Source organism: Amyelois transitella, chromosome 15 (genome assembly GCF_032362555.1).
Source record: "Amyelois transitella isolate CPQ chromosome 15, ilAmyTran1.1, whole genome shotgun sequence".
In the NCBI taxonomy this organism is placed as follows: Eukaryota; Metazoa; Arthropoda; class Insecta; order Lepidoptera; family Pyralidae; genus Amyelois; species Amyelois transitella.
The window spans coordinates 4463553-4481392 of record NC_083518.1 but is presented as its reverse complement, the minus strand read 5'-3'; the positions used below and the strand labels follow the sequence as shown (position 1 = coordinate 4481392).

The window sequence follows — 17840 nt, the reverse complement described above, 5'->3', positions numbered from 1 at the left end:
GACGTCAACCAATGTTGTTAAACCATACGTTTTGACAATTATTAAGCGATATGAAGTATCCTATAATAATGAATAAAAATTTTGAATTTGAATTTGAAAGTTCGAACGAATCTTATAATTACCTACAATTAAAAGTTCTATTCGCAATATTGTAACACCCACTATATAGCTAGATTAATTAGGGCAAACAGACGAATCGTATCGTATCAATGATTAGGAGGAAGATAACATAACTATACATATAAGTGCTTTGATTTTTTTTTTTGGCAAAGACTGACTCCATTCGGGACAAAATGGTGAATAAAGTGGTATTGACGTTGGCGGTGTTCCTTGTAGGATGCTTTGGTAAGCACTTTTTAAATTCCCCTGAAAGTTTACAATGCGATTATCAAAGCTAAAACAAATCCATAGAAATCGGAATAATAAAAGACGATAGAAATGACACATTGATTTTACAACTAGAAATAATGTATCGTCGTTTTGCATCGCAGTTTAAAGCCGTCAATTCTGAGCATTAAATTACAATATTAATAAGTAATAGTTTTACAAACATCACTTGCTACGTCACAGTATTTACCACTTGTGTATGGTCTTATTTCAAATTCTATGGACAGACCGTTGTAACTATCTTGGCGCATTAATAGTTTTTAAGTTCTCCGAATTGTTTTTACATAGAACTCCTGGCGAAATAAGTAACCGTACCTAGTTCTAACTCTTACTATGTAGATTTGTTCCCGGTTTTAAAGAAGGACCAATTCATTCTGGTTTAGATTCCCCTTTGTAGCACAACGGTAGTCCCTACGCTTGTCTGTGACACAGTAGGTCCCGAATTCGGATCCCGGCCAGGGCATCATGAGAAACGTACTTTTTCTGATTGGCTTGGATCTTGGATGTTTACCTATATAAGTATTTATTATTAAATAAAGTATCGTTAAATTAGTCTAGTAATCTCGTAATACAAGTCTCAAACTTACTTCGAGGCTAACTTAATCTGTGTAATTTGTCCCTTATTTAAAAAGTGTAAAAAGACGGTTTAAGAAGGAAAGAACAGCCGTACCTGACAGCTTAGAAACTGAGTGTCTTGTAGAATCAGAATTGTTAATTTAAATATCATATTTTTAAGTTTTGACAATTTCTAACAATTAGAACATTAAGAGTCACCAAAGATGTGTGATATAATTCATGTGTTACGAATTGAAATCAATCATTAAAGATTAAGATTAAATATTATCGTAATATGTAAGTATATTAGATCGATTGATATGTGATGTTTAATACATATCAATAAAATCATACGTAATTACTTAAATACCTACCTACCTACGTCTTTCATAATTACACAGCCTTAACCATATACCTACTTGATTCTGATTATCAAAAGTAAATATTTTTTAAGGGACAAATCACACAGATTGTGTTAGCCTAAAGTAAGTCCAAGAAAAGTATCATGACATAATAATTGATCATCTCCAATTCGCCATTCGAAGTCTCTGTTTATTGAATCAACTCATAAGACTCCAATGGCACGCTGATTAAGCAGCAAGGCTGACCAGCTAAAATTCTGACACAAAGGCGTCTAATTGTTATCACAACCTTTAACTAGGGTAGTTGTTTTGCTTTATTAATATTTTTACGAATTTTACAGCCATTCCAACTCCCGAATGGGATCAGTCCATATTCTATGAGCATGTAGACCCCGAGGCTCGCATCGTGGGTGGCAGCGAGGCCCCAGAAGGCGCCCATCCTCACATGGTGGCTCTCTCTAATGGCGTGCTGATCAGGAGTTTTGTGTGCGGTGGCTCTCTGATATCCACGCGTACGGTGCTCACGGCTGCTCATTGTATTGCTGCTGTGTTCAGCTGGGGCGAATTGAGCAGGTGAGTTAATTATTGATTTGAACTTCTTGTGGTGGTTTCAGTTTTTCAGCATAAAATCACACTTCTTTTTCGGAAAAGTACAAGTAGGCAAAGATTATATTTTTCTAAAACAAATTATTATTCTAGGAGTAAAGCAAGCTATTATAACAGGATCAAAACTTAAGAAGCAGGACATTAAACTGCTGGTTAGTTAATCTAACATTTTCACAGCATACTTTTTTTGTCAACTTACACAGATTGAGTTAGCCTCGAAGTAAGTTCGAGACCTGTATTACCTACGAGATACTAACTCAGCAATACTAAGTATATATAGATAATAAATACTTGTATAGATGAACATCCAAGACTCAGGTCAATCGGGAAAAAGTTCGTTTCTCATCATACCCTGGCCGGGATCTATGTGACTTTGACAACAACTGTATAACCAAAACTTTCCAGCTCCCTCCGTGGTACAGTTGGCACCAACCGCTGGAACCAAGGCGGCCAGTCCTACGCTTTCGCTCGCAACGTCACTCATCAAAATTACGTGTCAAGTACGATCAAGAACGACATCGGTATACTCATCACCTCTACAAATGTAGTCCTGTCTCCGACTGTTGGAATTATTTCCCTCACTTTCAACGAAGTCGGTGGTGGCATCGCAGCCAGGGCCGCTGGTTGGGGTAGAATTAGGGTAAGATAATCTTTCATGACCTCTTGCTTCATAGGCAATCATCCTCCTGTCGTTTTATATGAATTGCATCCTCCTTCAGGATATCTTTGAATCCCTGAGTCTTATTTCATTTTTTCGATTTGAACTTCCCCTTGATGCAATGATCCAGCAAGAAGACAGTTTATGTCACGCATAGTAGAGAAGTACCACTTCATCTCTTTTCTATGAATGTTATAACAGGCGACTGAGTTAATAAGCTTTTTTCATCTAGAGCACTTAGTATGATCCAAACTGAGCTGGGTTACCCTATGAAAAATTTAAAATTGTAGAGACCAATGTCCATCTGAATTAAATGCTCATGGAATGTGATTAAGCGAGAGAAAGCAATCGGGACAAATGCTATAATTACCGACGACAACTAAACTTTAGACCTTTCTTTCTAGGCTGGCGGTGCCCTGTCGACCCTGCTTCTCCAGTTGGACGTGCGAACTATCAGCGGCCAGCAGTGCGTAGACGACGTCAGACAAGCCTCCATAGACTTTAACGTCAGTGCGCCCCCTGTGGAGCCCCACATCGAACTGTGTGTGGTACATTCCGTCAACCATGGCATGTGCAACGTAAGTCTTTATAAATGCATGCCACCTAAAACTGGCTACGCAACTGGCTAGCTACGTCCTTGGCCTTGTACCTTGATTTGATTGCTCGAAATACCAGAAGTTGATGATTCGACACATTTTTTAATGGAATTTTATATAGGTAGATACCTTCATGATATATTTATACAACTGGAAAAGTAATGGTTTTTATTTAGCCCAATATAGATTCAAGACATTAATAAATAATCTGACCAATATTTTATAAAATTTGAGATCTTAGTCATCATCATATTTTACGAATAAAATATATTGATTGTTGGTGTACCAAAGACATCTGAACTAAATTAATTTTTTGTTTTATTTCAGGGCGATTCAGGCAGCGCTCTGGTCCGCTTAGATTTGGGGCTCCAGATTGGTATAGTTTCCTGGGGATTCCCCTGCGCTCGGGGCGCCCCCGACATGTTTGTCAGAGTTAGCGCTTACCAAAACTGGGTCTTGGCGAATGCCATCTAATTTATTGCTCAATAAAAAGTTATTTAACTAATGATTTAATTTATTTTCTCTGCTTACTGGTTTAAGGTCGAATATGAGGCACTTATGAATAAGTGTTAAATTCATAAGTGCATTTATTAAAGGCTAAACTGAATATAAGGTTTATATTAATTATAGATTTATAAGACGCCTCGATGCCCGATCGAAATGTACCTGGTTTTAAAGGGAATAAAAGAAAAGTTTGTTAATGAATAAACTTTATTTCTACCATAAAAGGATATAGATTGAACCGCGCTCGTATGTAACAAAACATTCAACAATATACTTTGGAACCAAATGGGTACACTTTGGGTGCCGACTTATTACGCCCTAACTTATAAATATCCTAGACCAGTGTTTCTCAAACGCAAAGATTTACCTTATCGAACGAAACAATTTTGACGTCGGATTGCTTTGCAAGCAATTGTAAATATTCCATTTAACAATCCGAACAGATGGCTTACAATTATTTATTATACTTTACCTACGCTGACTAACGTCCATTACTTTAAAGAGTAACATTAGCAATGGATTTAATTTCTTACAATATACAGATCTTCCAGCACCATTATTCATAAGAAATGGATTTTACCGGTTTTAATGAGTATAAAATTGAATATTCCACATGGCGAAACCAAATAGAATCCATTTCCATTCCAAAGGCTCAACCATGTGCTTACATTTTTGTTTGCTTACTTCATAATCCCTCTGCACATACTGGCCCCATTTCAAATTTACCTTAATCTAATTTCCAAAAATTAAGGCTTTTATATTGATAAATCAATATTTTGAAGTATGTAATTGATATTATTCTATTTGTATTGGTAAGCCCAATATAGCTCAGTAATTAATTGATTTAGGAACCGTTAAGCTCAATTATTAATGAAAACGTAACAACCAATAAATATTTTTATAAAATTAACAATAGTTTATAAGCTATAAGAGTATGCTATTAGTTTAAAACGAAACGCAACATATTTGTATAAAAAGAAACAAATTATTCATATTTTTTAATTTTGACATTTGGAATGCAAAAATATTAGCCAGTTGTTAGAATATAACATATACTTTAGATATACATAATATTTCTCTTAAATATTACAAATATATCTACAACCTAGCTTTACTATTCTAAATACATTTGGTCTTTGGATGAGCGTGTCACATTATGGCTTATGTCATCGTTTGTAATTTAAAAAATATAAGTGCACTTTTCAAATTTAATAGGTACTTGATCATTTAAACACTATATTCTAGACTAGACCTGCAACGAAAGCATCAAACCATAAACATATTTAGGAGATAGAATAAAATCACAGAAATCCTTAAAAACCATTACAAATAAATATAAAAACAATATTTGAGAAACACTGTTCTGAAAAGTAATGATAAAAACATATTGACAATGGTGCGCAACTTAAATATTAATAAAATAAACTCCGAAACGATTAAAACATTAAGCGAATTTACGCAAATTTCGATAAACTTCAGGTACCTAATAGGGACAAGGTTTTTCTATTCGTATCTTAGAAATAACAGCTAACATTTATTAAGGACCATATACTGTTATATTTCTGTACTTTTAACAATATTTTATGTTTTATTTTGGTAAGAAGACTTGTTTTTTTCCCTTAATTTTGAACTATTGAGCCGATATACTGCCCATCTTTTTCTTATTATACGACCAGTACACTAAAGGTGCCTAGAGTATCCTAGAGGATTGATAGACAAAGACGCGAGTATATGAATGAGAGAATTACAATGAATGATATTGAAAGCGACTTTTCAAATGATAGAAAACTTTACTATGAATATAAAATAGATATTGTTTATCACAAAGAAGTGCGAGTTTTACTCACAATTTATGATTTATTTTTGTAAATACCTACTTTATTCTCTTTTTTAAATATAATTTCAATCGTAATGTTCGCAAACGAACAATTCTAGGTTGATTTTAATCATTGTAAATTCGTACGTAAAGATCAGTAAGCGCCTCGTTGGCACTACTGCTTCTACCGCAAATCCTCATGTGGCTCAGTGTGGACATCATATATAATGCACAAAAGTGACTAATGTCACACATGAATATAAAAATATATACAAATTATAAATTGCACAATACAATATGCAATGAACGTAACAAACCACCGTAAAAATGCAATGCAGTCTATGCACGTGGTGTCTTAGTCCTTATTTACAATCTAAGTTTTAAGGCGATTCAAATAATCTAATTATACAAAATGAGGTTTACATTATACATAAATTATGACTTGTGTTTGGCATTTGATATTTACCATGTGATGTTAATTGCAATTACATGTTTTAAAAATACACACGTAATGACCAACATTATGTAAATAGGTCATTAAATTATTAATCTGAAACGTGTTTAATTAAGTTTTATTTTAAACACATAAAATTTACATAATACATTATGCCTTGCTTTTATTTATGTGATGTTAAAAACTATCACCGTATGTTCTAATCCTAACAAAGCAGAATGAATGGCCTAAGACCAACTAACTGAAACAAGTATACATAGGTCTCTATTTTCGTATAAATAAAATCTATCTCTATGTTATAAAAATTACATTAAGTGTACAATATAATATTAATCTTTATGCATACTACATATGTAAAAGTAGATCTATAATATATATAAATATCTGATTATAAAGTAAATAATTTTTGGAATCTTTTTAAGGCTAATTGGTATCTCATACCATGGAAGCGTTTTCTTCGCTCGCTTTGGCGGTCATCGTGTCGATCATCGAGGACTCCTCTATTTTGGACTTGTTCGCAGCCACTTCGGCTAAAGTCGCCAGAGCCAGTAAATCTACGTGACTGTGTGGCGGCTGTTTACATAACTCCATACTCTGAAGAACGGTGCAAGGCGCTTCGGTAGCTAATTTGATTTCGGGGCTTATTTTATGCGATTCTTTCATTTCCATGCTAGCCGCCATACTGTTAAAATCGAGCCTAGTGATGCTCACTTTCCTCGGTTTTCGTTTCTGACTACCGATCACGTGCTCCCGCCAGCTTTCTACCATTTCTCGCCTATCATCCAAAAACGATCTAGGGACTGCATTTATAATTCGGTCCACTGGCTCGACATTCTTAGATTTCAGACCAGCTGATTTCTTTTTGCGTTTATTTTCTCTCTTCTTCTGTTGGAATTTTTCTAGACTGAGAGACGGTAAGGCTCTAATTTTAGCATCTAAATCGAAGTCGGCAGCCTTGAATGTTTTGTTTGTGTTATTGTCTGGTTCGGATGTGTCTGGTGTCTCGTGTTTTATTTCGTTTTCATTCGACGTGTCGTTCACTGAACTGTCTTGCACAGGTTCTTCGGCCACCGCAGATTCTTCGCCATGTGAATTGTTGGATTCCCAACTACAAGATGCGTTATATTCCTCGTCTGGCATTTTATCATAGTGGTCTCGTTTCTGCCTCTTATTAACTATCAGTCCCCCAACAGCCATGAACTCTTGGTACCTTTTTCCCTTACATGACCTGCCAGCTCTCGAATTCTTCTCGTCGTCTGACCAGTTTTTCATGTAATTATCATCATCCTTAGAGTATCTCTTATCAACTATTTGGTCTATCACATCTTGATTGGTGAATTGATCATTTGAAACACCATGTCCATACCTATGTACTTTACCAGTTCCATCATCAAACTCTTCTTCAAATATCTTACTGGTTTCAGTAAGAGCATTTTGTAGTTCCCGTATATTTTCCTCTCTGGAAAGACCTTTTGTTTTGGACGTCTCCAATATGCTTTGAGATCTGTAGTCGTTTGAGGTTGAGATCGCATTGTATTTAAAGTTTGGAGGTGAATAGTATGGATTTGGAGTTTGAGTTTCAGTCTTCGTTGCCAGGAGGCTACTTAAGCCCCCCATATGGGCTTCATCTGCCAGTTTGCCAGGCGTGAACATTGACAATCGTTTCTGATCGTCTTCGGGCACGACTTCATTTGGCTTTTTATTGAGGTCAACTTTAGTGGAATTGTTGTTGGTTTTTTCGAGTTCTGTTTCATGGTAGGCGATATTGGGGAACTCGTTTGGTTTTTCAGTCGGTTCTCTTGGTCGGGAGGAAAGTGTACGGAGAGGCGGTGCGGGTAACTTGTACCATTTGAAGTCGGGGTTGGCACTGAGGAAGGCGTCTTTGTACTGGAAAAGAATGAATTGTCATAAGATTAATTTAATTAGTAAAAACCTGAAATATCTATTCCCGGATCAAACAAAGGACATTACCTGTTTAGCAAGACCTGTATAGCAAGCTTTGTCTTCTTTGTCCAAGTTAGCCCACCATTCTCCAAGAATTTTGGTAATGGACCTGAAAAATAAAGTTCACAGTTAAATATAAAAAATCTTTACCGCAATTAAGGTCAGATATGATGGACACATTAATTAGTAAAACTTGAATAACACGGTCTATTACCATAACTATTTAAAAGTAGGTACTCAAACATTTAATATACATATTTGCTTTCTCAATAAATTCAAAATTGAGGAATTTTTTGGAACTCTGATCCTAAATCCGAAGCAACTACAGGCGAATATATGAGAAAGATGTCAGCCATAAGAAAAATGAAACAGCTCAGATGAGAGACAAATAATGACTAGCGAAAAGCCGGAGATGCAATACCTATTTTCGAGGTTAGGATACTTGTCGCGCACGACGCTCCTGTGTCGTTTGCAGAAGATGAGAAACGCGTTCATCGGCCGCCGCGCGTGGTGCGCCGGCTCCCCGTCGCCGTCCTGCTCATGCATTGTTCACCTGCAACAAAGATATAATACTATAGCATACTATACTTTTAAATATTATACAGGTCTTCAAAATTAAAGATTTATCGAAGTTATTATGAGGTCTTAACGATGGAAGATTAGATCGGTGATGGCATGGCTTACTTGTAACGTCATCCTCTAGAATAGGGGGCGAGTTATAGAACTAGAGGGGTATTGATTGTGCCAAAAATCCTTTTGTTAACCTTATTACATTGAAATTTATGTCATTAAAATTTATGAGACCAAATAGTCCATACAACTAAAACGAAATAAACCCACTGATCAATCATGTTATCTTCCTAATGCTCAAATATGTTTTAAATTAAACTAAATAAAATGTGTAACAGGTGGACTTGATGCCATATGGCATTCTCTGACATTTATTATACCTAGTTTTAGTATTCTTCTGTTTTTCACAATACACGAGAAGAAAATGACTGGAAAGCACAATGCTAATACTATGTGCCCCGGATACTAATATAGTTATTTGCAGTTTGCAAAACTACTCCTACTCATACTACCTACTACTAAAAACTCCCATAAGATAGCGTTTACATACATGTCAATGTGCGTCACGCTTAATGTCAGCCAATAAGAATAGTGAAGATTTATTTGGCTATTAATCTCTTACTTCCAACCTGTGTGGCGGAATCAGGCGAGCGGGCGTCAGTACTAAAAGTACTATTAATAATTGTGATATATCCTAGTACTTTATTTTACCCCTGTTTGTGTTTTCTATCATGACAGTGTATATTTACGATTTTAGCTTCATGATTTTAGTTTCAGCTGTTGACTTTAAAATTGGGGGCCCGATCAAAATCTCTAGAACGATAGCGACAACTATTTCTCAATATTGTAAACAAAGGTAAACTTATGTTTTTAATGATCATAAAATGAGTTGCGATGGTGTGCAGGATTATGTATACCTTAGTGGTTACAACCGTGGTAGTAGATACAACAATAAAGTTGACCACTACTCACTTCGCAAGCAGAATCCGAATTCTACTTTACTTATTGGTATTTTGTTAAAAACCACTTAAAGGCCATTTTCTTAAAAAACTCTGTTCTTTGACACATTAATTCATTTGGTTCATCCCCATTACAATAACGTTATAATTGAGAACTAACAACAAAAAAAAAATCGATTATTTTAAAATAGATACGTTTAGAAAAACATACACAAATACATTAAGAAAAACGATAACAAAACTATTTTGTAAAAAGCATTGTTTGTTAAGGTAGCTGTGTTTGTAATTTGTCAACAACGATATACTACTAACATCCGTAACCGTAAATGCAAAGTTAGCTATAGTTTTATGACTGACGCTTAACTGAGTTCCAATCTACTAGTACATATGTACAATCAACAGCATACATAAGTTTACTCTGCATGGAACTTTATGACTGACGACGCGGTAAAAAGGCGAATTTGAGGTGATTTCGGGTAGGTTGATGTGCTACTGCCAATACTTAAATGAAGTATTTCTAAGAAATGTAAAGAGTTTGAAAAGAATATGGGTTTGGTATGAGTCTTAATGTTTTAGTAACAATCAGTTTATTGGCTACAATTTAGATTATCAGGTTAACACGGTGACCTGGAAAACTATTTAACGACTTAAACGTATCTATTCTTACGGCCAAGTTTGTTTCGTGTCATCACACTTATTAGTATTTATAGAATAACTAGCTTTTGCCGCGGATCCGCTCGGGTGCTTTATGGTTTTTTGAATCCTGTTATCCTCCTATGTAAGTACTATTTAGGTACTATGTGTGTGTCAAAGATTGGTCAAGAAGATAAAATTTGAAGAGCGGACAGACAAATAAATATACTTTACAATTTATAATAATTGTACAAAAATTTTGGATAGAATACCATATTTACTTACAATACAATATTTAGGTACAACTAATCTAATGAAATGTTTTGAATTTTAAACCGTGTGGTTTCATACAAAGTAGAGTTAGACTGTTAGTGTTAAAGGTTAAGGCACAAAGTACCCAGTAGTTTTAATATATTTTTCGATGTAAATTTGTCCTTACTCCACTTTATATATATTAAAGAAACGGGTTTAAAATTTTGTTACAGCTAAAGTGTCTAGGTCACCTATTATAAGATTAAGTACCAAAAAAATAAGCAGGACTTTAGCAATGATGCGCTTCGTTTCAATCTTTCATCATTGAAATTGACCTTGAAACAGAAAAAACGATGCGAAAAAATGTGGATGGGTTTGTTACTTTAAGCAAAATCTATCAAATTTGTTACACGGGTTGAATGAAACCTGGAATATGAATAATAAGTACTTTTGATCCGGAAACTAACGTGAAATCATGATGATGATCTTTGCCCATGAGTGTTCCCTTTTCTAACAAGGAAAAATAAAATGACGCAGAATCAAATGACCTATCACAAAAAGATAACGATAGCTTTCTTTGCCAAGTGCATCTGTTTACGTGATAAGATAAGGAGCGATTACGCGGGTCGTTGATCGGTATTTACGTTTAAATCAGGCTTTGTCTATTTCTCAATTAGTTTTCTCATTCTTTTTAGAGTTAAAAAGTATGAAAAATACTCAAAAAAGTGCGCAAGAAGGCAGTCGAAAAAGAGGCAGAACAAGGAAGATATGACTTCGAAAACTATTAACCACGGCGGCCAGACTTTGTTCCGTAAAGGATTATTGGGTGCCATAATGTTTTGGGCATAATTTTCATAATGTGTCCGATATTCACCGTGTTATTTAAATTTTCATATATAAAACGATATGTAGTTAGGTATATATTTAACACAAAAATATGGCTCCCAATAAGTACTATGAATCAATAGACTATTGGAGTGCTGGGTTTCGAAAACCCAGGAGGATAAAAAATAGACAAATATTATTATAAAAAAGTTGCATACCCACTTGGAATAAGGCTGCATTTACTGGTTTATGCAGCAAGGCAATCAAATTATTATAAAATTGGGGATGTTCTAGCAGGTAAGACATCAGGCCAACAGTAGGTACCCTTGACAACATTGCATAAAAAGATTCATGAATCTACTTGAAGCAAAAGGGTCATGGTTTTTGGAAAAATAAACCACATCGTGAAAGTGGCGTCATCATATAAATGTAAGTATGTAACAAATCAACTCGAGAAGCCAGGGCGGATATAAAAGCTTGCATGTTTTGAAACGCGCAACAAGTATGCGAAACAGACATTAAAAATCAAGTCGCATTTACACCATAAATTCCAGTCTTAAAATTAGGTATTCTGAATTCCTCGCGTACCGTTTCACATTTTGTAAAGTTGAATTTTCTAATGTCTTACATACATTAAAAATAATAACTGTTAGGTCAGAAAATTATAAAATCACATATACCTACGCGATTTTATAATTTTCTCTGTTTCACAACCCAGTTTGTAAGCTATTACTGGTTAGTAATTTTTTCCTATTTTTTTTCTAATTATATAAACTTGAACATAACACCTATTACATAAAATAAAATACTATAAGTCAGTATAAAATGATCAAACTTGTGTATTGACTCAGTCACACATAACCTACCTAAAATTCCGAGATAAAAATATCTTGGTACAAACAAATTTTAGTAAACAAAGTTTATTTTCAAAGCCAATAAATATATATTACCGTTTGCAAGTCAAAATACAACATGACAGCGAGCATTCTGAGTTTAGAACACACAAAGCACTGAAGTACCTGCTTACGGCGTTCCAAGCTCTGTGTTACAGAGTACTTAATTCAAATTAGGATCGGTTTAATGAAATTAGTGCAAGTTTTCGATTTTAAAATCACGAGTACCCGTGTCCTAATTCCCATGAAATTCCAGACGGAGGCCTTGACCCACTGCGGACGAGGCGGGCTGGGGCCAATGGCCCGCGAAAGTGAAAACAAGAGACAGGCGCGCGCGCAGGTCCGAACTTTCGACATTTAGGGGTTCCGTAGACGAGTTGAACAAATCTATCTCTAGTAAAAGATAGTTAACATAGAGATAGAAACATATAAGAAACTGATTAAAATATTTGAGGTACGGCAAATTTTAGCACGATAGGTTTTCGGTAAAATACTAGTATTGGTATGCCCATATTGTTGTATTAATACATGAGGAACGGAAAGTGTTTTATTTTTACTACTCAAACTTGTTGAACTGTGCTCTTCTTATTGTTAAATCCAATTATTCTTAAATATATGTATCTAGTTTTCATATGAAAAACAGTTTTTAAAGTGTTAGTAGATACGTATTTCATTAAACGGATGTGTTTTTTTTTTCAATCAAATATCAACATTCACAGCAAGTCAGTGAGATCCCGCTATTAAAATAGTTATAAAAAATATCGTGCACGGCGACCTTAATAAACGGATATTAAAACTGGTTTCGAGAAAGGCCCAATGCTTCAAACGCTTGCCAATTAATTTCGTTAAAGCGATAAACCATAGCCATGCAGGTGCACATTTGTCTTTCTTTGTTAGTCTGTGGCAAAGTGCAAGACTTACACGGAAAATAAGTACTTTATCTGATTGCCTTGCCTTATTTATTGATTTTTATCAAAATAAAATTGATTGAATTTTATTTTGATTTGATTTAATCAATTGTTGAAGAGCTTTTACCAATCTCCAAACACATTTTGGGGCTTATTAGCTTAATCTGTGCAATATGTCCATGTCTAATTCCTTTGTGTAACAAATGTATCTTGAACTGACCCAGGCAGGTCGGGACAAATTATCTTATTTAGACTCCCATAGTCATGGACGGTAGGTATATACATGTAAAAATTCTTATAAATTTGAGTTAGTATCAACCAATCTCGATCTGTGCAATCTGTTCATATTATTTATTCTATATCATCATAACGTATTATGTTAACAAAAATGATGGTATTAAATAAACATCAAAAGAATTACTACCATTGAAACCCACAGCTCGGTGGATGACATATTATTAGGGTCGTTCCACATATACACGGCTTATTGGAGTTATGTTTAGTTGCGACGATAACGGTTACATAACAGTAATGTTAACTGTTTTCAAGTGGAGGTTGAATATTCAACTGTTCGATTATGTTGTTTGTTATCTAGACTATGTTCAACTTAGCGTGCTTAACGATGCGTGACTTGATATGAAAACGAATCTTATATGAAGAGTACAACAGAGGTGTGCTATATATATACACAGTACAACATATTTATTTAATTATTATGAAAATTAAAAACATCAAACAGCGGAATTAATATCAAAAACTATATTTAATATAACATACATTAAACATGCAACAACAAATCAGTTTTTTTACTTTTTATCAGATGACCAAATAAATATCGCACAACCTTAACTTTTATTGATTCGTCTTGTGCTACGTGTATACATTTTATATAGAAAAGAAAACCACCGTTGAGTATCTCATAACACAATAATACTCCGTTGATTGCTATCTCAAATACGCGCGTCTTGTTGCTTACTTACCTAATTAAAACGAGGCACTTGGCGTACCAACAAAACTGAACAATTATTGTTCTCCATAATATTTCGAGTATAATCAAGGTTGCTGCTTGCGAATCGCGACTTCTCAAATCCCACTCAAGGTGAAGGCCGAGTCATCGCCGTGATTCTATACATGATCTCTCGAACAAGAAGGTCGGGTTTTTTGTTTATTTCTTAAATTATCGACGCCTTTTAGTTCTATGATTCGTTTTGCAACTGGGCAAACTAGTTAATCGTTATAATATACTACATCTTTTATACAGAAAGTGTTATGTACAAAGATAACTCTTTGCAACAAGAAAATATTTACAATCAAGGAAACGAGGGGAATTAGATACGCTGAGAATTACCAATTTGTGACCAAAGGCATGACGCCAATACTAACATGTACATATGCATACGTCATTATTTTTAGTTTTAACAGGAGATATATGAGTGCCATTTCAAAGATAATTGAGGGTGTTTACTGATGTAAAGTCATAAATAGCGTACTCAAATATTTTAGGAGCATTTAACAGTAATGACATTACTTTGTCCTTCAAATTTTACTCAATGGCATCTTATGCCATAATAATGCTATCGTCTGTTTTACCGGCCTCTCATTATCAACATTGATATAGCTATAACATTTAAAATACTTTTGGCTAAAATTAGACTATCTAATACCAATAAATAACTATGAACAAAACTGGAACTTATTAGGTATAGGAGGTACCATTGGTATCCAGCTTTGTAATGATATCAGCTTTCTGACGTTTGCGATTTTACCATTTGTTTCTTTTCTAATTTCAGCCTTTAAACTTTATACGTATATAAACCATTTTGTCACATACGGGGGTATACATAGAATTGAGTTTATCATATAGTGACAGGTGACTAGATCTCATTATGTAAAGGAAATCTGAAGTTTGTGTTGATAGAATTTTACTTCAATCGATGTTACAAATATATAAATATGTTTTTAAATATCGGGCTGAAACAATAAAGGCTGTTGATATAAGTTTAAATAAAATGCAAAACCACTGTCGAAATTATTTTTAGAATAACGAGTTTAATATTGTTATCACGAAACGAAACGAGTATAGAACGCGTGCGTTTAACAATAGTAATCAGCACGAATGCGATTGCTAACAAGTTTCCTGAGTGATAACGCTAACCAACCGCGGAAGGAAACACAGGAATAATTTCGTTTCTATATTAGAAAATATAAACAAATAATTTTGTATGGTATCTATTATTTATTTACTGTTTTACGAGTTGCAGAAAGTGTATTTTTTTTAGAAAAGACGTACCATAAAATTTATTTTCTTTTGTTTGGAGTGTCAAAGTGTTTTTGGATATAAGTTTTGATTTATTCGTAAATTACGAAATGATCTTATTTGAAAATGGCTTCATTACTTATTTTAAATGCTATGTACAATTTTCATTTTATTTTTTTCACCTTTCCACTTCTATCTTAGTGGCTTTTATTCAGCACTTAATTACATTGGAATAGATACTCGTATTTGGAACAAATCAGATTTACCTGCCAATACGAGTATAGCTAATATAATCAAATTCAAGGTAGATTCAAGTACAACTTGAGTGTCACTCAAGCAACGCCGTTTATAACAAAAAGATACTTTATTCATTTCTTCGATTTTTCTGTGCCCCAGCCGCGTACTTGACCTTACTAAGGTGGAGTGGAAAACTTGGCTGTCGATATTGAACCGTTTCATCGCGGCTTTGGAAGTGATGAACCGTCGTTTGTCAAGTTATAATGCACTAGAATAGAATTATTAATAGTAACTGACAAGTTAGTTTTATTTAAGTAGGTATAGTAATGAAGTATTCAAAAAAGAAAATATTTTTAAACTTATGAAGTGATATGGTCATATCATTAAAACTGAGTCTTCGTAATATCCGAAAATAGTATATAATTATGTTAGTGGCAAATTGTTTATCAGAAGCCCACCTCAATTTTATAACTTTGATTAAAAATTTATTAAACGAATGTTATCCATGGGATAAAATAATATATAAGATCTACATTAATCTTAAAATTTAATCGTATCGACTATCATACTTAAGATTTGAGTTAAACATTAATTTATCGGAAACCAAAAACTATAGGTATATATTACTTGAGGTTGTGGTCGATAAAAGTTTGTGTTAAAATGTCGGTGTAATTGGCAGCTTCCAAATGGCGTGAAGACACGCGTCATCCGTCAAATGTATAGAAGAAATTGGCAGATGTGTATAGGCAAACAAAAAGTGATGTATATAGCAATGACGTGCATTCTGTAGTTACCGCGATATAAAGAAATTGCTATTTACTGCAGTTTACTAAATGGTAAAAAAATATTCTCTTTGTGATTTATCTAAGTTCAAAATATATACCTATATATTTAAATATAAATAAATATGTATGCTACAAATTACACAGATTGAGTAAGCCTCGTAGTAAGTTCGAAACTTGTGTAACGAGATACTAACTAAACGATAGGTACCTACTATATTTTATAATAAATACTTATATAGATAAACTTCCAAGACCCAGGACTATCAGACAAAGTTCTTTTCTCATCATGTTCTGGCCGGGATTCGAAACCGGGACCTCCGGTGTCGCAGACAAGCATACTATAAATAAAAAAATTATTTTATTACTGGCAGAGCCTAAAGTTTCTAGTCAATCGTGAATTTGACAACCCTATTACATTATTTAACAAATTGAAATCCTCAATTTTCATCTCTTATTTTCCATTGAAAGATTAGTTTCCTAATATGTAGCCGTTGGTATACATTTCATACCTAATAGAACTTCTTTGAAGTGCATATATTAATCTAATTTATTGATTGAAACTTTTATTTAACCACGGAAGTGAACAAGATAATGATGAATGTGGAGCAAAGGTGTGTGTAAACATAACTGAATGAATAATAGCAATTAAATCTATTGTTGTTTACTCGCGACATTATTTTGGCAACAACTTCGTTTTTGCAGATACACGTAGGTGCCAAACAGAAAATGGGTTGATATTTTTTCTGTTTACCGTTTTATTGTCACGAATGAACTTTTACTGTGATTGTAAGAGAAAACCCACCCTGCTGGCGCATAATATAACCACAAATTTTTAGTAAATCAGGGGTTTGCACGAAGGGACTCCCGTCTGGCCTTCTAAACCAATTAGAATCATGGTTGTTGAACTAGATGAAAGAAGATCCCTTAAAAGTTTCCTGGGTAATTCATGGACAAGAGATATGTGAACCCTATCATAATCTGCCGGAAACCAGTTGGGTTCTTTCTTAATAGGGTAGGCAAGAATATGCACTTGTCATGATCCCTGTATACTAATTATGTCACGCATCAGTCACATCCAAGATACTCATACGCTCATAAGGAACGTTCGTCTGCCCTTAGCCTGGGATTACTGCTTAGTCTTGAATTCATAATTTCTCAAACGTCTTTTCATTCGAGGTAGTCTCTGCCTACCCCTCCGGAAAAGGCGTGAGTTTATGTTTGTCCCTTCATTCTTCTACTCATGTTGTTTGCAGCGAAATAAATATATCAGGTAACTATACATTTTAATACGAAATCCATGTGGGAACAGCTGCGGACATATGAAGCCAGTTGTACATTAATGTATTAATGTGTTTTCAGTGTAATAATTTCGACCTTCGCCCTAGTATCTCACTTCACTTGTTACGGGATTGTCCTATAGGAAGACCGCTGACCTGTCACATCATTGCACACGGCACCGATGCAATGAATTGCGCAAGTGAAGTAAAGTGCCGACGCAGCAGCACGTGCAAGCCTCGACGCCCGCCCGGAGACCGGACGCCTCGGTCACTTGGGCTTCACACTTCGACCCATGCACTTACTTGTAATTAGTCGTAATTATAACTTGTAATTTCATTCTTTTAATAAATTAGTATTTTAA

General features: G+C 34.4%; 2 protein-coding genes across 2 annotated transcripts in view; one reads left to right on the top strand and one right to left on the bottom strand.

Annotated features, from left to right (window-relative positions):
• The first annotated feature begins 198 nt into the window (after positions 1-198).
• LOC106135723 (chymotrypsin-1) lies at positions 199-3669 on the top strand. The gene is made up of 5 exons (XM_013336091.2): positions 199-345; positions 1646-1877; positions 2316-2550; positions 2973-3146; positions 3492-3669. The coding sequence occupies exons 1-5, from the start codon at positions 294-296 to the stop codon at positions 3636-3638; spliced, it is 840 nt and encodes a 279-aa protein (XP_013191545.1). The 5' UTR covers positions 199-293; the 3' UTR covers positions 3639-3669.
• Positions 3670-3857: 188 nt separating this feature from the next.
• LOC106135722 (HMG box transcription factor BBX) overlaps positions 3858-17840 on the bottom strand; it is a 31412-nt gene continuing 17429 nt past the window's right edge. Inside the window, exons 2-4 of the mRNA XM_013336089.2 lie at positions 8304-8435; positions 7910-7991; positions 3858-7825 (exon numbers count right to left, since the gene is read on the bottom strand). Of these exons, the coding sequence (XP_013191543.1) occupies positions 6374-7825; positions 7910-7991; positions 8304-8428 (1659 nt within the window). The 5' untranslated portion in view covers positions 8429-8435 and the 3' untranslated portion in view covers positions 3858-6373. The remainder of the gene's footprint in view (positions 7826-7909; positions 7992-8303; positions 8436-17840) is intronic.

Coding starts and splice junctions, on each gene's coding strand:
- LOC106135723 (XM_013336091.2), top strand. CDS start 294: ATGGTGAATAAAGTGGTATTGACGTTGGCGGTGTTCCTTGTAGGATGC. Junction 1,878..2,315: donor AGCTGGGGCGAATTGAGCAG/GTGAGTTAATTA, acceptor AAAACTTTCCAG/CTCCCTCCGTGGTACAGTTG. Junction 2,551..2,972: donor CTGGTTGGGGTAGAATTAGG/GTAAGATAATCT, acceptor CTTTCTTTCTAG/GCTGGCGGTGCCCTGTCGAC.